The sequence below is a fragment of the Rosa chinensis genome, chromosome 1, assembly GCF_002994745.2.
Source record: "Rosa chinensis cultivar Old Blush chromosome 1, RchiOBHm-V2, whole genome shotgun sequence".
NCBI classification, from domain to species: Eukaryota; Viridiplantae; Streptophyta; class Magnoliopsida; order Rosales; family Rosaceae; genus Rosa; species Rosa chinensis.
Window position 1 is genome coordinate 43,216,010 of NC_037088.1, and position 23,472 is coordinate 43,239,481.

At 35.9% G+C, this 23,472-nt stretch overlaps 1 protein-coding gene across 1 annotated transcript; it reads left to right on the top strand.

Annotated features, from left to right (window-relative positions):
- The first annotated feature begins 667 nt into the window (after positions 1-667).
- On the top strand, positions 668-21,782 carry LOC112181780 (O-acyltransferase WSD1). The gene is made up of 5 exons (XM_024320184.2): positions 668-911; positions 1,009-1,587; positions 1,827-2,177; positions 16,742-16,879; positions 21,413-21,782. The coding sequence occupies exons 1-5, from the start codon at positions 717-719 to the stop codon at positions 21,548-21,550; spliced, it is 1,401 nt and encodes a 466-aa protein (XP_024175952.1). The 5' UTR covers positions 668-716; the 3' UTR covers positions 21,551-21,782.
- The last annotated feature ends 1,690 nt before the right edge of the window (positions 21,783-23,472 follow it).

A 23,472-nucleotide genomic window follows, 5' to 3' on the forward strand; every position in this document is an offset into this window, starting at 1 on the left:
CCTCTTTGTTTCAGTTAGGCAGCACGTGCAGTGCAAGTGATTGCAGTAAACATAATTTTACTGACCTCCACATTTTTTTGGTATTCCTTGCAAAACGGTTAACATCAACAGAGCGTGTGTTACACGCACTGTTAACGAACACACGCTCTGTTAAACCCCACTTGGAGGTGGTCAGCAGACACTCTCGTAAATGTTTACCTTTCGGTGATGGTACAGAAGTCCACTGCTATTTAATTGCATCAAATGAATTAGTGACTCCCAGATCAATCAGTGAGTTTGTCACCTGTTATATGGAAAATGCTGCAGTTTAGGAAATCCCACGTCAACCCAGCGTAAATGATTGTCATTAGCATTGAATGTCACAACTCACAACCATCGTTGGGTAAAGAATTTAATTCTTTTTACCTAAATAGCTCTGTACGACTGTACGTACGTAGTTCAGGTAAGGACGCTCCATGCATGTCGATCTTTCTCCATCTCTCACGTACACATTAGTTAGACTGTTGGAGGATGCAAATCCCATTATTATTATTATTATTTCCACCTAAATAGCCGGTCAGTAGGTCAATCTATTTATCACCAAGAATGATTGGTTCACAACTTCACATCCATCAATCTATGATTATATAAATATCGATCTCTCTTCAGGTTCCAAGGAAGACCGGAAATATATTATACAGAGACGGCAAAAAATAGCCCAGCTAGTATCAAATAATATGGAGTTTGGAGAAGAAGGACTACTACTGGAGCCGGTGAGCCCTGGTGGTCAGTTCTTCAACAGTACTGTCTTATCTCTTGCAATAATTTCCGTTTTGGAATTGGAATCACAATTTTCAATGAACGATTCTCAAACTTTTTCACTTCTTAAAACTGTGTTCCTCCCGATCAATCCACGCTTCTCTTCCATCATGGTACTCTCTCTCTCTCTCTCTCTGAGGAAACCAAGTAATTCCCTCTTGCATATATGTCGACATAATTGCTTTATGTAACACTGATTAATGAATGCAGGTTGAAGGTGTGGATGAAAAGAATAAGCAGTGGAAGAGGGTTCAAGTGAAGTTGGAAGACCATGTGCATGTCCCCATTTTCCCCTCTGGAATGTCACTTGAATCATACGATACTTACTTTGATGAGTATATAACGAAGATAGCATCAGAAACATTCCCACAAAGCAGGCCATTGTGGGAACTTCATATTTTCAAGTACCCAACAAGTCATGCAGCTGGACAAATAATATTCAAGATCCACCATGCCCTTGGCGATGGCTACTCTCTCATGGGCGCTCTTCTCTCTTGTCTCCAAAATGCTCACAATCCTTCTCTTCCCCTGACATTTCCTTCACTAAAGGGTGCAAAGAATGAAACTAGTAGTCGATCTCGTGTATTTGAGTTTGTACCTAAGATATTTTCTGCTGTTATCAACGGTGCATGGGATTTCGGTTGGAGCATTTTGAAGGGCACTTGGGTTGAAGATGATCGAACACCAATAAGGTCAGGCGTTGTTGGAGTTGAGTTTCGGCCTTTGTCCACGTCAACCTTGATGCTGTCTATTGAGGAAATCAAACTTATCAAGAACAAGCTTGGGGTGGTAAGCTAGATAGACTAATCTTTTACTTGTACGTAGTTACGTACCTCATTAGTTATTGGGGTACGTAAATCTTTTGGTTAGATTGTGTTGGTGCACTGTTTGTTTGCTGTACAATGATGTATTGATTAGGGTTGGGAAGAACAAATGGACGAAAGGGGCTAGCAAAACTAGTTATATATATGTCATTATTGTTATTGAAACAAGTTTTAAATAATGCAAATACAATTTGTTGCATGCAGACGATAAATGATGTTATTGCGGGAATAATCTTTCTGGGCACCCGAATGTACATGCAACAGATGAATAGTGAAAAATCAAGTAGCCAGAATTGCACGGCACTCGTGTTGCTGAATACTAGACTTGTTGCGAATTACAAGTCGGTGCAGGAGATGTTGATGGAACCAAGCAAGTCTTCTTGGGGCAACCAATTTGTGTTCTTGCATGTCCCGGTGCCCAAGTCGAGTGAAGTTTCCAAGCCATTGGATTTTGTATGGGAAGCACATAAAATAGTCAAGAGACATAGAAGCTCTTCAGCTTGGTACCTTACTATTAGGCTCTGGGACATTTTGAAGAAATTTAGAGGCCCTGAGGTAACTAATTATTAACAATGCAATTATAACTTTTTAGCTATATTAATGCCTCCATGTCTCATTAGCTAACTTTCTTTTTGTACCCTAAAAAAGAGTGGTAAATTTTTTGACTATAAGTGATAAAATATATATATATATATATATATATATGTCTTGTGTGAGTTTTTTATTTTATCTATTTATTATTATTTTTGGAATAAAGATAATTTTAATGTCATTCATCTCAAGTTAGAATGACCATTACATATCTTTCACTGTCATCTATAAACAGATATAAAAATGTGGTACATAAAGATAAGTCCACTCATTGAACATCCAATGCTCACTAAAACTAGTGAGCCAAAAACTAAACAATTTAAGGTGCACAAAAGTGCATAGTTCTCCCCACCCAAAAAAAAAAAAAAAACAAGAAGAAAGAATTATTAGAAATAAAATTAAAACTAAAACTAAAAACAACATCCCAAAAGGCCCAAAGGAAAAGCCATAACCCTAGGCCCAACAGTTGGCCTAGCCTTGTGTACACTTTTTGCTTTATTATTATTAATTTTTTTTAAAGAGGGTTGGTGCGGCTGCTTTCAACTCTTGATTAATGAAACTGCAAAATATATAGGGGGGACATAGAGCTTGAACTTCAGATTACAATAAGCATCAAGAGAATATCCTAAAATAATATCAGGAGTCTTCACAAAATCTATGTATTCTAACAAGCACTAATTAGCAAAGAGTGTATGACTGACTACTCTATTTGGTTTAACAAAGTGGTGATCATGATATAACTAAAAGATAACTCTATCACGGAAAAGCATTATTACAAATAACACAGCTTTCCTACTATGTTGTAGCACAGAAATAAATCTTGCGACACTTTGTTTCATCCTACCACTAGGAGATTGCGTCCATTTGATCATAACTCGCCACCTCTATAGGTCAGACAAAGCACACTGAGTGTGCAATCTGGGATAGAGACCACGTCGCCCTACCAAAATATGATAGGGACTTATTGCTAGCATAAAACCACTTTTTCCTTTATTAAAGCATCTCTAGCAACATTTTTTTTTCTTTTTGTTCAAAAATATACCTTAAACTTATTTTGACTAACCATTTTTGAAAATTTTCTCTAACAATATTACTTTATCAAATTTAGTTATATGTGAATAAATCTTTATTTCTAATTTATTAGTCAAAAGAAAATTAGCAAGTCTTTAGTGATTAATTGCATTTCTAATATAAAAAGAAATAATTGATTTGATGTTGCTATTGTCGTTACCTATATTGTTCTTTTTGGATATAGGAATAGGTGATGACAAATGTGAAATTTAGCTATTTTCTAAAATAAGGTATGAGATAAGAGAACTGTTAAAGACTCAAAGTTGATATTTGAGAAAAACCCTCATATTATTTTTGTAAAAAACTAAAAGTAATGTTTAGAGGATCCGTTGGAAATGCACCTTTTTTTTCTTTGATAGAAATATATCAATCTTTATTAACGTACCGAAACAATCAATGAGTACAATATCAACTATTCCTTAATATCTATAGGAATGCTACCAAACCATGAAATATCAAAATTTAGGGCGTGTTTACTTACTTGGAATTGGAGGGAATGATTACGGAGTAAATTTATTCCTGCGTTTACTAACACATAAAGGAATTGGAATGATTCCGGGTAAAAGTATTTATGCGTTTACTAACACATGAAGGAATCAGAATGAGTGTAGGTCACACCTCCTCATAAGGAATCGATTCCTGAATACTCAGGAATTTGATTACGAATGGGGGAGATGAGTTTAGGAATCAACTCCTCTTGAATCAATATTGATTCCTTTCTTCTCCCATTCCAGTTGTCTCCGATTCATGATTATTTCCCTTCTAAGTAAGTAAACGTGCCATTAATGTAAAAAATTGGCCTACCTAGTTTGCCAGGTGCTGAATTAGCCTCCTTATACACATGTGAAAAAGAAGAGTTAGGTAGCTACAACATGACTTAGGAATTTCCCAAAATAGGAAATGAGATAGTTGGAACTGTTGGAGTTGGTTTTAAAGAAAAACCCTTATATCTTTTTTGTAAAGTTAAGTTAATGACCTAGTTAATTAGCCTAACACAAAATTTCAATAATGTCTGATGAATAAAAATATGAAGAAGTGAAAGAATTGCAAAATCTAAAAGAATATCTGAATTAGGGAAGGGGTGACAACTAGCAACATGTTTAAACAAATATACTTTTAAGTAACCCTATAATTTTCTTTTTCCACCCTACAAATAGTATAGATATTAGTAAGAGAAGAAGTTTTGTTAGCCAAAATAGAAAAAAGTACCAAAATAACCCCGAAATATTAAAAAACTATACAACTAAAAAAAATAGATAGGGGTGATATAATCAAATTACAAAATAAACAGAAAATATAAAAAAAGGTGAAAATGAGAAAAAGATAATCAAACTATCCACTTTTATCATTCAATGAAAAACTACCCACTTCTGTAAATAATTTACCACTCCCTATTAAAAAAAATTAATTTTCACACACAGTGTGTGGGGCCATCTAGTTTGAATTATTGAATGACTATATTACCAAAATGTAAAATGACTAATAAGTACCATAATTTTCCAAAAATATAAATATGTAAGGAAAACTAAATACATAAGCAATTAATTAAATACAAAACTACTTAATTTCTCAACGGATAACATTAACCTTCATCATTAATTTGTTATTCAATTCACAAAATTATTAGTATTAACTTCTGAAAGTCTTTGCAAACCCTATCAAATACTTTGTATCAATTAGTTCTCTATTCTATCAATAAAGTTTGACATCATTTACCTCAAAAAAAAAAAAAAAAAAAAACCTTTGATTCCTTCTTCCCCGATCGATCGAATCTCCTTCCCCTACAGTCTTCCTTTTCCAATTTCTCTATCTCACCCTCTTCACTTCAAGCTTCTGTATAGAAGGAAAAAAAAGAAAAGAAAAGAAAAAAAGCTAAATATAAATTACTACCTTGTTGTTTAGGTCCAAAATCAATTCAGTCCCTGAACTTCTAATTTCATCAAAAACACCCCTGCACTTTCAATTTTGATCTAATAGGTCCAATTTGTTAGTTTTCCAACAATTGAGTTATTTAACTTGTTAATGTGGCTCATATATAGCCTATGTTTTATGATGTGGTGTCGAGGTGGTCTGCATAGTCAATTTAGGAGTGAGTCCTACTAATAAAAATAAATAGTTTTTCAACAAATAATCCAACTATAACTTGAACTCATAACAGAATATTAACGAATTGGACCAATTAGATCAAAATTGAAAATGCAGGGGTGTTTTTGATGAAATTAGAAGTTCATGGACTGAATTGATTTTGGACCTAAATTATAGGGTACTAACTAGTATTTAGCCCAAAAAAAAAAAAAAAAAGAGGGCTTGCTTTGGTGATCAAATGGCCTCCAAATTGTGATTAGACTTCATATTTGCTATGGGTTTTCATCGGGCGTTCATATTCCCAACTCAAATTCAGAATCTTAATGCTTCCTGGTCTATTATCTTCCACAATCAAACCTATTGTGCTGGTGGTGTTGTTGCTTTCTACCAGAAATCTCAGTTTTGAGATTTGATTTGAGTATTGCAAACTATTTAGAAGTCCCACTATAATCTATACCCAACATCTTCCAACAAGATTTCCTTGAGGAAAACCCAAATCGAAATGCCACCCACAATCCATAAAGCTTCAATTTCTCAATATTAATTGTTTTGTACTTGGTATCGAGAGGCAGATTAATCAGCTAATCTGCGAACAAAGGCAACGCGAATTCTCAGAATTCCACCAAATTCTTCCACTCTGTGAACCAAGCATGACCCATAGTGTTAATTTTAAACCGAGAGAACTAGTCGAGGAGGTGGAAAACCAACCAAAACTAAAAACCGTAACCATGAACGATGACCAATAGAGGACGACTCCTAATCTGGGATTTTTCGGTTATTGTTTGTTTGTTTTAGAGTTGCCATACTTCATGAATATTAAATTACAAGGTACAAGTAGAAGAGAGAGAATATTCATGAAGTGGTCTGCAATTGAGTTTGCTGGGAGGAAGATGAAATTAAGCTCCTGAAGAACCGTTTCTGAGAATTGGGAAGGAAGAGAGTTATTTTTATTTCTTTCTCTTCATTAATTACAAATATTATTAGTTTATTATAATAGAATTTTAAAGAGTTAACCATGGTTGTACTGTAGAACACGTGGCAAACTTTTATAGGGTGGTGGTATCACCACCTAACCAAAGATAGTGAGCAAATTTGAATCCATAAAATTTGTTGGGGGTCACAATAATGTTTATTATGTGTCAATAAAGTGCGAAGGGTAGGAGGGTTTCAAGACTTGTTCTTACAACCTAGAGGTGTGTCTGACAGAACTTGCCCAAAATTTAACCATAAAATCTTGTGAGGCCCAAATTAGGAGAAATTCTAATGAAAATTTGACAAAATTACCCCTAAAGTGAACTACCCATCATCCCAACCCCAAATCATGGTATGAGATCTATGCCAAACGATTCATTACAACTCCAGGAGTAAGTTTATACCTACCACAAAGTTTGATTATACGTGGTTTGGCCGGAATTTTTCTCAAAGTTTCGGTTGCTTAAATTTTCTTCCTCAAGTTGAAAGCTGTAATAACTGAAGAAGCAAGATCGATTTGATTATGACGAGAAAATCTTTTATATTTTTCACTACTCGCCTTGAAGAGGCAATTCCAGCTAGACCATGTGGTGGTCTAGGGTGTGGTATGGTGGAGAACCCTCCTAGTTTGGTATACGGGTCAAGAACAGTGGCGTATCCAAGATCTGAATATGGGGTGGGCTGGATTTAAGTACATAAAAATTTTCGACCTTGACCTCCATCCCAAGAAGATGGATAACTACTTAATTGGGGTTGATAGGGTCCTAAGACCACATAAACTCTTCGAATATTGTCATGCTCATTCAAAGGATACTTACATATTGAATGTCGTATTCTAGGATCACATTCAAGAGAAGTAACATCAAAACTCACTTCTGTCTCAATTTTATCATTACCACTCTCTTCTACCGGACTAGATGGACAAGAGTCTAAAAGGACATCATTCACAGAATTCTCAGTCACATTTCTACTCCCACTCCCAAACGCATTCCCACTACCACTAGATGGAGTATCACTTGTAAACCATGAAAGAAGATTTTTGTACCGCTTGGGTTTTCGATGATTCGTCATTGTATTCAATACCTATAATAATATATATGTATCATCATTAAAATTTTATATATATATACAAAAACCAAAAACCAACATCAAGATTCAAGCACCAGGTTATAACTTATAACAAAAACAAAAACAACAAAAACAAAAGCTAAGCAACTGAAGCAAGTGAACAATATTTATATAAACAACCTAATATTCTAATGACCAAAAGAATGGACACCAGGACATGAAATATTGGCATATATAAAGACCTCCCTAAGTCGGCAGAAATCTACTAAAGCAACCACATATAATATTGCATATTTCAAACATCCATATTTAATATTGCAAGCTTCCAATGGCCACAGCAAACCAATTAATCCACCGCAAAGCAACTAATATACCGATTATCATTTATCAATAGTCCATCCGCCATCCCTATCACATATTTCAAACATCCACTGATCCACAGATATACCAGAACATCCACTTGGGGCTTTTTCTCCTTGATTCTAGGTTGGGCTATAGCCCAACAAGCCCTGTAACTGGTTACGCCCCTGGTCAAGAATTGAAACAAGACGAAAATTTAGGTTAGTGGCTCTTGGGCTACCATACTGAAATGGAAAGTTTCCATTGTGAGAACTTGCTTTTGTAGTTAGTATCTCAAAATAGTATATCAACTTCCCCATATCATATCTCAGTTAAAGAACTCCGATATTTTCGCATTATTTGTGTCTGCAAATTCAGTTTAACAAACTCTACAACTTTTGTGAAGGATGTTTTATGAATAACTGGATAAAAAAAAATGCAAATTCACTTGTGTTAACATGAACAAAAGTCAAAAGAATTTTTGTTGTTGTTTACCTTGGTAAATCTTGGTCTAGAATGTAACAATTTTGACCCTAATAAAAATTATGTAGCTGCCAATTTGTGTGGGGGGTGGGTGTTAATTACCACTACTCTAAGTACATCTCTTGAAGGATGGAAACATGACAATCCCATGGAGAAGGTGAATATGTCATATTGAGTGGGAATGTAAGTCTACGAGGGATAAAAGGAAGTATTGCTTCCGGGTCAAAAAAGTAAAAGTCGGTTAAGTAAAAACAATTGTGAAATACAGCAAACCTTTGCTAGGGCAGGCTTCTCCCATTGAATTATTGCTATCATTTAAGAGACTTTCATCCAAGCTTGACCTTTTACATTTAACACATTCCAAATTAATAATATACAGATGAAATCGCATCATCAGTTTTGCATATCCTTGTGGTTTCGTATAATTAAAAATAGGAGAAAATTATATGAATTAAAAATAAGCAAGCAAAACACATAAATCAAGAGTTATGGTCAAAGTAATTATATCGCACAATACTTCAATATTTTATAAGAATATAGCATAAGAGAGTAGCGTGCTGATGATGTGTTATATATAGAAAGCTTGATTGCATAAAGTGGAGAACACAAAGAGACATAATGGAGGGGGAGAGAGAGAGAGAGTAGATGTTTCTTATTCATTTTCAGTAGCCTCATCTATATATAGGTAGACTTTAAATCATAAAAACATGAATACTGAGTATTTACCTGATCAACCACATTTTATAGTATATTTACAATAATTTAACTTAAAAATAATTATTGAAACCTTCAGACATTTTTTTTTCCTTTTTGGTTCCCAAAAGGTCAATAATTATAAGGGTGGTTCTATTCAAACCTCCCAATTTGCTATTTGGACCTCCTTTATTTTTTGCACAATTTTAAAACCAATTTTACCCCTTTACAAATATATAAAAAATAATATAAAAAAAAAACTTGTATCTACCTCTCTTACATCTTGCAGTTCTCTCTCCAATTCTATCCCTATCCACAAAATTTAGAAAGAGATTAAAATTCAAACTTTGAAATAATTACTCCATCTTATTTATTTGAAATCACCATCTAATCAAAGATTAAACACGTTTTGATCAAAACTGGAAAACAGAAAAAGAAAAACATGTATCATATGATCTAAGCAGTAGACATCTCTCTTTATCTCCAACTCTCTATTGTAACCCTCTCTCTATTCTCATTTCCCTCTTCCTCACTATTCCTTCATGTCTTTCTTCTCATTCCCTCTCTCGCTTCTCGTACCCATCACCTAATTGGTTGTCACTGGCTCTAGGAGCTTGAGACGTCTTCATCGTTTCATCTCAAGTTTATTATTAGATTCTATAAATTATAGATTAGATGATAATTGAAATCTTTGAATTTAAATTTATGCAATTTCAATGTCAATATATCTTTGAAATCAGAAAATAAAAATAGGGTCAAGACTTACTTTCACTGATTTTTCTCTCAACCCAAAAAGGATTGATCAATATTCATCAAACCTAGTTAGGCAATCAAGAATTATAAGGTTCTTTAAATTGCTCCAATGGAAATCCAACTTCAACTGCATCAAGTAATGTCAAATTGTTTGAAGAACACAAAATGGGATTTGAAATTGAGAGTTCAAATTAGTCGATCGTAATTATCAAAAACAGAGAAAATGTTAATCTTAAAAGATTTTTTTTGGTGTGCTCCTAGTTGATCATGAAAGCTAACTGGAGTTTGGAGGTGCAAATTTTTTTTTTCTTTTATTATTGGAACATCGCATATATAACATAGGTGTAAATAGATAAAAATAGGGGTAAATCAGGAAGTTCAGTGGCAAAAAAAATGAAGAGAGGTCCAAATAGACCCACCCTAATTATAATCAACTGTCATTGAGATTTGAGAGATTTTTTTTTTTTTTTTTGAATAGAAATTGATATCATTAGAATCAATAGACATGAAAAGGCCAAAGTCTACAAACCCTCATATAAGACCCCGACAAGTAACAACTAGTACAACCTATCTAAGAAAATGCAAACAATTAAGTTCTAAAAGCGCTCGCTTTATGCAAGCCTATACAAGAAAGGATTACCTCGTCTTCTAAGGAAATGAATCATTCAACTAGTCCCTACTTGCCAATCACACAATTGTGGTACAAGCAAATAACTAGAAATGTCTTAGAAAACTTATAGAAGCTCTCCCAACTCACACATGCTTGAAACCCTAGTCCATGAAGATCTATGCCACAACTAGCTCCTTTCCTTTCAGATTAGAGCTTGTAGTAGCATTTGCACCATTCAAGTTGTTTAAACAGACTCTTCTTTACAGACCTCCGCTTCCCAGTACCATCTACCTTTGAGTCCTTCATCTTGTCCGTGGTACCAGATGGGATTTTATTTTTGCTTCCCACTGGCCTCCCTCTCTTCTTCTTCACCATGCCTTGATCATTCTGTGGCAATGAGACCAGCCCCATATCAGCAGGCTCTAGAGTTTTTTTACCCACTGCTAAACTCAATTTGAGTTTCTTGGGAGAGATGGTGAGCTCAGCCTCAACCCTAGAGCAACGCTTGCCTGTTATGGACTCCACCATACAATCAAACTCATCTATCTCTATAATGCTTTCCTTACGACGTGGTTTATGCACCAAATATGTAAGATTGCACAAGAGTTGTTTAGGGATCATCCTAGGGAGTTGAGTTTTGAAGATCAAACTATGCCTATTGAAAGAAACCCTAGGAGTGAATGTAGCTGCTTGATTGCAACCTTCAGAACCCGACCCCATATTCAAGTCTCTGATCTCGACCTGCATGGCACTACCCTGCTCCACTGTCGATGACCCTAATATTGTGCGCTCTGCAGCATCATCTTCTTCGTTCAACGCCGGCCCTGAGCACGGCAGCCCAACATGAGTGATCAACCCACATACTCCACACCTCCCAAACAGCTTATCATACCTGAATTTTCACAAAAACTCCACAGTGTCTTCCATCCAATACCATCGTTGAAAGGACAACGGCATGATAAGAGGAATCTCAACCTGAATCAGGTACTTGCCAACCTTCTTCCCCTGCTTATCAATCTCCTGAAAATCTCCCAAAGTATATCTAATCATTGTCATCACCCTTTCAGATCTAAATGCAGGTTGAATACCCTGCATTATGATCCAATATGAGGACTTCACCAAAGGCACCTTCTCAATTGGCATAACCCTATCATACTCTGTCAAAGCCACAGGAGCACGGTTAAACCCCCATGGCGCACCCCTCCAAACCCTAGCTTGGTTTGTAGGATCCGAAAAAGTGAACAAAACCCAACCTCCTTCAGCTTCTTCAACTTGCAGCATCCCATTGACCCTCCAAGCAGATCTGAACATACCTAGGAAGGAGCGAACCTTGAACTCCCTAGCAGTGATGAGTTTCCCAACCATAAAGACTTCAGATTGCCGCAAGCCCTTACCTTGCTATGGACGGAGATCTACGTTCTTCTTTGCCTCTGCCAGTGCAAGAGAGGAGGGGAGTCGGGCAGCCATGGCATCAACAGAACTCATGATGAGGCAGTTGAAACTTGAACAGAACGGCAAAACCCTAACCCTAGAGTGATAGAGAGAGAGCGGCGTTCTTCTTGGAGTTTGAGATTTGAGAGATAAGTGAACGAATTTTGAGGTAAGTGAGCAAGTGATTGCATTAATGTGAATCATATGAGGTCTATGAAGAAATTTTACTATCATAAAAGTATAAGGAAGCTATAAAAACAACAAGAGATAATTTAAGTAGATCTGAAGGTCCCAATAGTAACGAATCGAACATTTACTATTAGATGATTTATTATTTTCTAAAAAGAATATGTATCATTTTGATACATCTTTTTTTGAACCAAGCAATTCATTCATCTCAAGCGAGAATGACACAGATACATATATTCCCTTGCCAAACTCAAGGACAAGTTTAGGACGTGGCATGCTAGCACCACTTATTAGATAACCAGTGTTCACTTATTCAAAAGCGAGCCTATACACTATGAAAAGAAAACATAGTAAATAGGCTAAGTTCAAACAAAACTTAAATTTCCTGAAGCCTATACTCTAGACAACTCTAGTACCACATGTGTCAAGTATAAACATAGATAGTTGGATCATACCACCCGAATCCCAGATACGAAACCCTCTAGAATTAGCTCTCCTTATTTTGGTCCATAAGTGGGCCTTAATCCAAAGAACATTCCCAGATCTAGGCTTCAGAGTTGATTTGGGCACCCAAGTTGGATCAGGCCTCCACTTGGATCCGAGCTCCCCTCCTTCTCTACCTATCCCCGTCGCTGCAATCGCCTCCATCACTCCTGGCACACGGCCATCATCAAAGTCAGCCAGCGCTTGCGCAGTTGCACACGCAATTGCCAAGACTCTCTCCTTCCTCCTCTAGAAATTGGAAGCACGTCGTGGCCCAGATCTAAGCTGCCATGCCCTCTTGCCGTTTACCTCGACACCTGATCGGAACACCACAGCACCGGCAGATTGGATCGCTGCCACCTCTGTAGATTGGATCCCAAATCCAAACACCATCTGCCCAGCAATCCCTGTAAACCAAACTTTATAGGATTTTAGCCTTGCTCTACATAGTCGGACTCGACCCCCCCTCAATGGTTATTTCTGCTACCTTATGCCACGCCACCATCTTCATAGCAGCCCCCAGAATTCCGGCTGGGCCTTCTCGTTGATGTCCCTGAGAAGTCAAAAGTTTTGGATCAGTCGATCCAATCCAACTCGGAGGTTTGCTTGGTTGAGTGTTTTTCGAAAAGAAACGACTTTGAAGGGCTGATGACAGACCATAGAGTGTGGAGAGAAAAGTTCCACTTAGATGGGAGGCCAGCCTTGGTCGCCATGGGCGAAAAGCAAAGCTCCGACGGCTAGGTTTTGGAGATGGGAAGAACATTTCTTATCATTTTGATACATCTTAGTTTCAAACCCAATTGAGAAATATACTAATGAAATAGAGAATTGCTTCAATGTACTTCAAGCTCTTGACCAAATTTAATTCTAATTCAACTGAAACGCTCCGGCTTGAAATTTCTTATTAAAACTAAGCACATTAATGATAACAACACAAACATAAAATTCGTTCTTTGCTGACTATATTTCCATAAAATTCGTTCTTTGCTTACTATATTCGATCATAAAGTTTTGCCAAAAATAATAGTTGCCATCAAATAACCATACAATGTAATTGTAATGGGCTGCCATTGCACATCCTTTAACTATATCTTGGCTATCAAAGCATATGACTACCTAAACCCGATATACTAATAATAGGCTGTCATTACACTGCCGTTAGCTACTTGGCTATCAAAACCTAGGGCTACCTAATCCCAATGCATTAATAATAACACGTTTGTTAGCTATGTTTTAGCTATCAAAGGATAGGGTTTAGGATCAAAGGATAGGGCTACCTGAGCCCAATAATCGTACCACCAATCATGGTCACGTTATATATAAATTATGCACAACGCCAGAATGAAATCATCTTCTGGCTATAAGATTATCATAAGCAATATACAATTTTAGTCTCCCATTGCACAAATTATTTGTAAACATGTCACCACCAACATTAGAAATTACATCAATTCAAATGGAGAATACTCAAATTCACAAGAATACCAAATTGTTCAGAGAACAATAACATTAAAACCAATTCACAATTACCTCAAACTTCACACGAATACGATACAAAACTTTATCCAATGCTGTATTAACCACAAAACTTCACACGAACAATAACATGTATTAACCACTGATCTGATCCTTCAACTGACCACACATGTACAGATCATATTACAACATAATTACATATTTCTACATACTTGATCGAGTTAGTGAAAAACAATGTAATCATACTATAGAAATTTCTCACCTGTTGAATTATAAGCAAGACTAGATACTAGCTCTACTTCTCTAAATCTGTTTGTCATCAATTAATTCATCATCACAATAAATCTTATTGAAAAACCCCAATACAATCAGACTTACTCTATTCTTCTTCTTACTTACAGTAATCAAATAAAATGCACCACAACTATCCACGATCAGCAAGAAGATTAAGAAACGAGCTCAGCTCCAACATCTCTTCCCCAATACAACTCCTGTATTTTCTCTTTTTTTCTTCATTCTGTCGACCGCCCAAAAACTTCCCTCTTCTCCCTCACTCTCCTTGTTTCCCTTCCTTGTTCTCTACTTCTCTCCCTCCTCCTTTCTTAGTCGAAAACAGCCCACCTTCGTATCTTAAAGGATTTAAAACAAACGAGCATAATCGACAAACCCTTTTGTCCATTTACCTTAATTCTAGAGATTTTTTTCCCACTAACCCCATTAAATTTTTTTAATTCCCCCTTACCTATGAAGACTCTAATAAGGTCTTCCCTAATATCCAATTTTTTTCAAGACTATTTTACCCTCACCCCTTTGTTATATATAAAGAGAGAGGCTAGAGAGAGAAAACGAAAGAGAGATAAGCTATAGAATACTTTGTCGGAGTCCGGTCGCCGGATTACGGACAACGATTGTAGATTCAGGTCACCGGTCACGGGAATCCTATCATTTGCCACCGCCTACCGGACTTCTCTTAAAACCTCGCCGGAGGTCCCTAAAGAGGTGGTCAGAGATCTCATAGCTCGCCAGAAAGGTTTATTGCCCCCAAAGAGATCTGTATTGCCCCCCAATAGTACTTTCAGTTGCCGGAATGGGAACTAATCTCTCTAAATTTAGACAAATAAAACTTTGATTAAAGAAAAAAAAAAGGAGATTACATAAATTCAAAACGTCTATTGCCCCCCAATAAAACTTTCAATCACTGGAATGAGAACTAATCTCCCTAAATTTAGACAAATAAAACTTTGATTAAGGAAAAAAACTAAGGAAGTTAATAAATTCAAAACTTCTAGTGCCCCCAATAAACCTTTAACATACCTCTATTGCCCACCAATAGCTCTTTATTGCTCCATGATAAAACTTTTTTTTTTTTCCTTTCTTTCTGGGCCTTTTGCCTCCATTTTAATGAATTCTCAGATTTAATGGAATTAATATATTCCTCAACCAAATTGTTCACAAATCCATGCACAAGCTAGCTTTGGAAAATCTTTAGTGCCTCCATCATGAAAGCAATTATGATAGCAATTACGATACCTTTTGAACAAGAAATTGGTACTTCGCGGACAACCACAGAAAAAATGCTTCAAGTACTAGAGCTATAACCAACATACCTTTTGAATATTGCTGATTGCCCCCAACATTTTTGTTTGCAGCTGGCCCAATTCGTATGGGCCATGAAGAGCAAACAACTCCATTCATCTCAATCATTGCACGCAACTGTTCAATCTCATCTCCAAACTTAACAAAACCATATCTTTTTGTTGCGGCCAGTAACCTTGCGATAACAACCTTGGCTCCCTTACATGATGGTTAGCGAGCCTTAAATATCTCTTGTAGCATGTAATCTGTCACATCCACAGCCAAGTCGCCCACAAATATTGTATAATCAGGCGTATCATCAGAACACTTATCCCCTGTAGATGCCCAGTTCAATATGAAAGGTTGGCCACCATTTGGCATGGGAGTACCATTGTACGTTTGAAGCATTCTTTCTTCCTCCACCTACATCGCGATCTGAGTTTGACTCCGGCGAGGTAGCTCCGACCGGAGCTTCTTCGCCATCGTTAGCCGTGGATGCTATCGCCACCATCACCACGCTGGAGGTGGAGGTGGAGATCAGAGAGAAGGAGAGAGACCGGATGTGGAGATCGGGGAGAACAGGAGAGAGAAACCGACTGCGTCGAGAGAGAGGGGAGAGAGATAGAGAGAGAGAGAGGGGAAAGAGTGGCGTGGATGCAATTTCTTAATTTTATGAAGGGCAAAATTGTCATTTTATTATAAACTGGGTGAGTGAGAATGAAAATCTGTTGCTAGGGTAAGTGAGATAATTTTATCCAATTTTGATGCTTTGGATCAAGGACTCTAAAATAAAACCAAAAATCTTAATAACCACTCACCCCTATAAAAATCTCTAGCTTTTAATTAAATAGAAGAAGAAGATTACTCTGCCTATTTACTATGTGGTAGTTAATAGTTTATAGGCTCCATGTATGAGCATGGAACCGTCAAATGATTGGACATAATTTATGTATCACTGTACTACTAACACAAACTTTTTATCTGACGGTAGAGGAATGATATGTAATTACCATTTCTGGCTTGAATTATTAATATATTAATATGATATTCATTCAAAAAAGAGAAGAAGATAAAGTTCAATTCAAAATGTCCTGTAATAAGACATAAACCAAATTATGGTTATCTTCCAAACAAAATAATACTTAATTAATTAATATACCTAAAAAAATAGTACTACAAAGTCTGTCAAAATAGTAACACTAGATAGGTGAATACCGAAGCTGAAAAAAATAAAAATAAAACCCTGCTGTTTTGGGTTTGGGCTATCATATCAAAGGTATTGGTTTTGTTACTTTTGTAGGCAGTAGCTGGATACATTCATAACACACTAATGAACTCAAGCATGACAATTACAAATATGATCGGGCCACTGGAACAAATGGCTTTGGCTGGTAACCCTATTAAAGGAATCTACTTTATGGTGGTCGGTTCACCTCAGGTATATATACATCTATTTTTGTTTAAATAATTAATCAACTATTTTATTGTCCAAATTATATGCGTATTTGTTTTTCATGAAAATATATACGTTTGTTAATCACTCACATATGAGAATGATCACCCTAGATTATTCAAAGGCACTTTAATAAGTTTTGAGCAACACCTATAGAGCAACAGATCAACAAAATTCTATCCTACTCTTTGCAAATAAACTTTTGTTGTAGCTAATGAAATACGGTTCTTTTGTATCAACATTTGATCGTAAGTTAGGGCATCAATTTATGTTTAAAACCCTACGCGAATTTATAATAGTTAGAGTGTCTCTCTTCAAAGATTGAATTTGAGACGTTTTGGAATCCATTCTTTGTCCTAAGAATTTAAAGATAGATCCTCGTGAGGACCACTTTGATCCATTTTCAAAGTAATAGTGTTTGAATTGGAAAGATAATTTGCTCCAAAAGTTTTTGAACTTAATTCAATTCCATACAATTTTTTCTTTTCTTTCTTTTCGTTGATATTCAACACCAATTGAAAATACACACAAAGAGAGGTTATGTGTTCTCTCTTGAGGAAGAAGGAGAAAGTTGGGGGCGTGTTGCCAATATCCATCTTTTTTTTTCTTTTTTTATTTCATTTTATTAAAGAAGATAAAAAGATTTCACTCATACCTCCATGGTGACTCGAACTCAGGACCTGGATCTTAGGTAATGGATGCAAGTGAACTAGCAGATCTCAGTTTTTGGTATTTATAGGCAACTTTTTTTTTTTTTCAATAACAAAAAGATGTATTTGATGTTAGAGAAATTTTAAATACACACCTCAAACTACTTAATACACATCCCTATTATTTTATATTTCAAATCAGATTTTATAGGTAGGTTAAATGACCAAAATAGACATTTGTGTATTAAAAGAAAAAAAATAATAATCATATGTTCCTTATATTAGTCTATAATTATAAACACAATGAATTTCTATACATGACATCCTCATTTAAAACAAGAATAAAGTTAGAAACCATCTAATTTAATTTTTTCTTAAATGAATTGTAATTAAATGGGGTGAGATACCAAGTAATTTAGAATTTCGAAATCAATAGCATTAAATGTTTTTAAAACATATCGTTTTACTCCCACTTTTTAGTTCATTTTTTTAATCTAAAAGTGATGATTAGACAATTTCTTATCTAATATAAAACATTACATGTATAAAACTTTGTAATTGTTAATGTGTTTAACCATCCAATGACAACTTTGTAGTTCCGCCATTGTGGAGAAACTACTGATACAGTTTTGGTTGAATGTTCGACTCAAAATTTTATACTTGATCAATAGGGTGTTTGGTGGATGAGAACTCAAATAATACAAAACCTGTTTCTAAGCATCTATTTGAACTTTGAATGAAACAATAATGAATCCATAAAATCCTTATGGATTTCCCAATAACTAACACAAGTAATTAATATGGTCAATTATATATGGGATAAATTCTGTTTAGTCCCTGTACTTTGCCTCTCTCATCGTTTCAGTCCCTGACATTCTAATTTAATCTAAAAACTCTCTGACCTCTCAATTTTCCTCCAATAGGTCATTTCCGTTGGAAATTAGGAATTGGCCTTAGGTGAAATGTCTAATATACCCTATGTTATTTCTTTTTCCTTTTTTCTTTTTAATTTCTTTTTTTCATTTTTTTTTCCTTTTTCATTTCTTTTTTTTCAGTTTTTTGTTTTTCCTTTTTAATTTCTTTTTTTCCTTTTTTCTTTTTTCTTTTTAATTTCTTTTTTGCTTTTTTGTTCTGCCTACTTTCTCCTTCCTCAACCCACCAATCCCATTCCGATCAAACTCCACAACCCATCTGTTTCCCAATCAGCTCAGAAATTCGCCGCTAAACCACTCCCCTCTTGTTTTCACAGCTTACTTCTCTTTCTCCCACTCAAATCCCACTTTCTCTCTCCACATCAAGTCTCAATTTGGAAACTTTTCACTGAAAATTACCAATTTTTAACTTTTCACTGAAAACTACCATTTTTTCAAACTCTGAGGTTTTTGGGTCTTGCTCAAAATGGTGATTTGGATTTTGGGTTTGGTTGAAATGGTGGTTTTTGATGGCCAAGCTAACAAAAACTAGAAGTGAAGAAGAAGAATAGTGATGGAAAAGAAAAATGGTCGCCGGCGTGGAGAACAAGAATTGGGGTTTCGGGTCGATCTAGATTGGTTCGCCAACGTGGCGCTACTGATGCAGCAAAATACGATGGTCATTAAAAAGAAAAAAGAAAAAAGAAAAAAGAAAAAAGAAAAAAAAGAAAAAAAAGGAAAAAAAAAAAAAAGGAAAAAGAAAAATAAAAAAAGAAATTAAAAAGGAAAAAAAAGAAAAAAAAAATAACAGAGGGGTATATTGGACATTTCACCCAAGACCAACTCCCAATTTGACGTCGCAGGGACCTATTGGAGGGAAATTGTGAGGTTAGGGAGTTTTTAGATTAAATTAGAATGTCAGGGACTGAAACGATGAGAGAGGCAAAGTACAAGGACTAAACAAAATTTAACCCATTATATATACTAATCAAATGTTAAATAATAGTGTATTTCATGATTTTTAAGTTTAAGGATATTTTAGGTAATTTGGGTTGTGTATTTAGTAAAATATTAGAATGAGAAATTAAATGGTATGTGTATTGAGTAAGGAGTGTGTATTAAGTTATTAGAGGTGTGTATTTAAAATTTCTCATTATCCAACATTCATTTCTGTTAGTGCAAATGTATGTTAGTGCAATAAATACTCTCTAATGGATTAGGTTAGAACGATGAATCTTTTTTTATTTGGTTAAATAGAAAGATGGATCTTCGAATATGTTGCAATCATTCTCTTCTCTCTCTCTCTCTTTTTTCCCGAATCTTATTGATTTGATGTTTGTTATTTAATTTTAAATAAATTAGGAGCAAAATTGGATTTTTATGGAGAAAATGTGGACTGTGGGGTATATTGAGAAAACTGATAGGTGTCAATAGTCACACCATTTTTTTAAATCTTCAATGGGTATTAATACATGGACGGTTCATCACCGATCCATCTATTTGATATAATTGTAGAATGATATTCTATTCAATTTAGTTTTTGTAGACATTTTTTATAACATGAAAATTCATTAAGGGGAGTGAAATTTGCACTCCCCTTTTTGTAAACCACACACCCTTTTTCTCTTTTGTGCATTAAATTTCCCAAATTACCCTTATTGTGTTCTTATATTTTCATCTTCACTAAATGAGTTTCACAAAACAATCAGAGGTTCTCTATGTCTTCCTAGAACTCTAGAAGTCGAGAAAACCAAACAAGGCCACCAAATCTCTCTCCATCTCCGACCCCGATCATCACTTGTTCAAATCCCAAATCAAAACTCTGTCCAGCCAACCAATCAGATCCGTCCAGCTCGACAATGCTCTGTTTTGCGCTACCAAGTCTGGTCCTAACTGGCTAGACCACCTCCGGTCCAAAAGGGCTTCCCAGCCGGCGACAACCTTGAACTCAACCCTTTCCTTAGCCGAAACCCCAACTCCTCCTTGACAAACCCGAGTCCCAATGCCAAGTCAACTGAGTCAATTTGACCGGTCTCAAATCGACCCGAATCTTCCAATCTGACCCGAGACGACGGAAAAGGAGCTGGGCCTGATGAATGCCGCTATCTCTGAGTTGTTCTTTATCGATGGCTTAGAAGAAAGCTCAGAACTTTCCAGCAAAAGAGTCCTGATAAAACAAACCGACCCCTGAATTTGTGTCACCTACACCACTCACTCCAATAGCAAAGATAAGAGCTCGAGGAGCACCAGAAATGACGTGCACGACCTTACCACGATCCCTTCCTTGATTTTGGACAAAAACAAGGAATTGATTGAGATGGAAGAGTTGGAAGACAAAGGGGAGAGAAAGCTGAAAGGGTGTTCAAAAAACGAAGTGACTGTGATCGACACGAGTTCCGAGACGGATAAGGCATGTTTAGGAGGAAGAGTGTGTGGAAAGTGAGGGAGAAGAAAAGCAAGTTGAGGAGCCTTGGAAGGAATAAGAGGAAAGTGGCCAATGGTGAGGAAGGTGATGATGGCATTGAGAATTTGAGGAGAAGAGGAAAGTGGTCAGTGCTAGTGCTAAAGCTCCTCCGCCATATTGAAATCATTCTCATTCGGATCCACTTCATCTTCTTCGATCACTTTCATATTTTTCACCTTCATATTCTTCATATATGCCCTCTAATGGAGCCTTCACATTCCACTCAACAAAACCAGAAACAGGTACCAAAGAAAAGAAAGGATAAAAATAGAGAGTGAAGGACTGACAAAGGTACTTTTCGAATAAACAGCAAAGGGTGTGTGGTTTACAAAAAGGAGAGTGCAAATTTCACTCCCCTTCATTAATCATAAATGCATTGAACAAGTTCACCTTATGGTGAATCTACGAGTTGTCCAATTTTATGTAGCTTTTGCTCATTTAAGTATAATTGTAATATGTTTATTTTATTTTTCTTACGTCTCTGGTTTTGCAGAGTCTTACTATATCAGCAATAAGTTATATGGGAAAGCTAAGGATTGCCATAGGAGCTGAAAAAGGTCTCGTAGATTCCAACAAATTGCAGGCATGCATGAAAGATGCATTTCGGGTGATATCTGAAGCTGCGAATTAATTTCCTATACACTAAAGACAATCTTTTTATTGTTATTTTTTGCATATTTGTTAAGCGAGTTTGGGAACAAATGTCTTGCATTAATTTTTTGTTTGTAACATACTAGAAAATTCCTTTTTGGCTTGTATGATTGTTCTTGTTTTGGGAACGACATTGGTCTGACCCTCCATCCCATATGTATCTTCTATTTATTTGAATAAAATTCTGTAAGGGGGCGTGGGGAGTTGGTCCTTTTCTCACCTATTAAAAAAAAAAACAAAGTATTAGATTTTCCTTAAATTTAATATTAATGAGTATCTTTTCGTCATAAACATTCATATGTTTTTTTTCTTTCTCTTTTAATTGAAAGCATTCATTTCAGTATTCTCTCTCTCTCTCTCATACACAGTGGCGGAACCAAAAATTTAATTTTGTGGGGGCGAAATTTATTTATTTATTTTCACTAATGAGGTTGGTGTTTTCAAGCTAAAATATGTGTATGAATACATACAAAATATGTATTATGTGTTAAAGCGTATACGTGTGATGAATTCAATCTATAAGATTAAGGACCTTGGAAAATCATATAGCTGAAGGAACTCAGTCTATTAACTTACATCCTCAAATGTGCCTGGTGGAATGCAATTGTGTACCCTGCTGCTGCAGATGGGAAGTTTGCCAACTTTGAAAAAAAATCAGGACTGCTGCAGAGACTTCCCATCTTTCATGGCCTTAACGTGGAAGACTCTAATAAGCACTTGAAGGAGTTTCAATTTGTTTGCTCAAGTATGACCCCTCAAGAAGCTGATGAAAACATTCTCAAGTTGAAGGCATTTTCATTTTCTCTGGCTGACCGTCCAAAGGATTGATTATATGAGCTGCCTGAAGAACATATAACATCTTGGGAGGAATTAATGAAAGCATTTTTGGAGAAGTATTTTCCCACATCTCGTGTGATCATGCTTAGAAAGAAAATCACATGAATTGCGCAAGATGCAAATTAGACTTATCCGGCTTACTATGAGAGATTCAAGGCCTTGTTATCACAATGTCCTCAACATAACTTCAAGCGGATGAGAATCTCCTCCAATTATTTTATGAATGACTCACATACTTGGATAGACAAATGCTTGATGTTGCTAGTAGTGGAGCCTTTGTATATAAGACGCCTGCAGAAGGGATAAAATTGATTGCCAATCATGCTCAGAATGCCCAACAATATGAAGGACTTGGTCAATCAAAGTAGAGGGTAAAAGAGGTAAATACTTATCAAATTCTTGATGAGAAACTTAACAAACTTACTTATATTGTGAGCCAGGTACTTAGTAGTCATGGATAACCAACGCCCCAAAATGGTAGTTGGGAGGACTTTAACGCCATTGGAGGCTATGCTCAACAAGGCTTCTTTCAGAAGCCTCATATTTCTCAAAATTTTGTTTCTTCTAATTATGATTTGATTTCTAACTCTAACTATGATAATATGTTTGAAGTTCTAGCAACATCTACTCAAGTACTTGTGGAAGGTCAATAAAATCATAGTAAGGACATCTCTGAGCTAAAGAAACAAATGGGTCAAGTTTTGGACTTTATAGGAAAGATTTTAGATCCAAAGTTCCAATCTGCTAAGAGCAAGTTCACCCGTTGGGTCACCTACTATTCACTATTTTTTAGTGTATATCTTCATTTTCTGGGTCACGAAATACACTGTGCCAGTGACCCAGGGCACGAAATACACTGTGCTAGTGACCCAGAGGGTGAAATTAACACAATAGTGGGTGACCTGGTGACCCAACTTGCTCTAAGGCTGTCACCAAAGAAAGGTAAGAAAGCCCAAGACGTCAATGAGGAAGAGGAAGACGTTGAGTCCTCAAAAAGGGCACTTGAGACCTAGTTTGGCCTCGTGGTGTTTATGAACTTATGGCTTATAAAAATATTTAAGTTGA

What these genes read in the sequence shown, in the direction of transcription:
- LOC112181780 (XM_024320184.2), top strand. Translation starts at nt 717, where the DNA reads ATGGAGTTTGGAGAAGAAGGACTACTACTGGAGCCGGTGAGCCCTGGT. An exon ending in TCAAGAACAAGCTTGGGGTG is followed by an intron (nt 1,588 to 1,826) that starts GTAAGCTAGATA and finishes TGTTGCATGCAG; the next exon opens with ACGATAAATGATGTTATTGC. An exon ending in TGGTGGTCGGTTCACCTCAG is followed by an intron (nt 16,880 to 21,412) that starts GTATATATACAT and finishes CTGGTTTTGCAG; the next exon opens with AGTCTTACTATATCAGCAAT.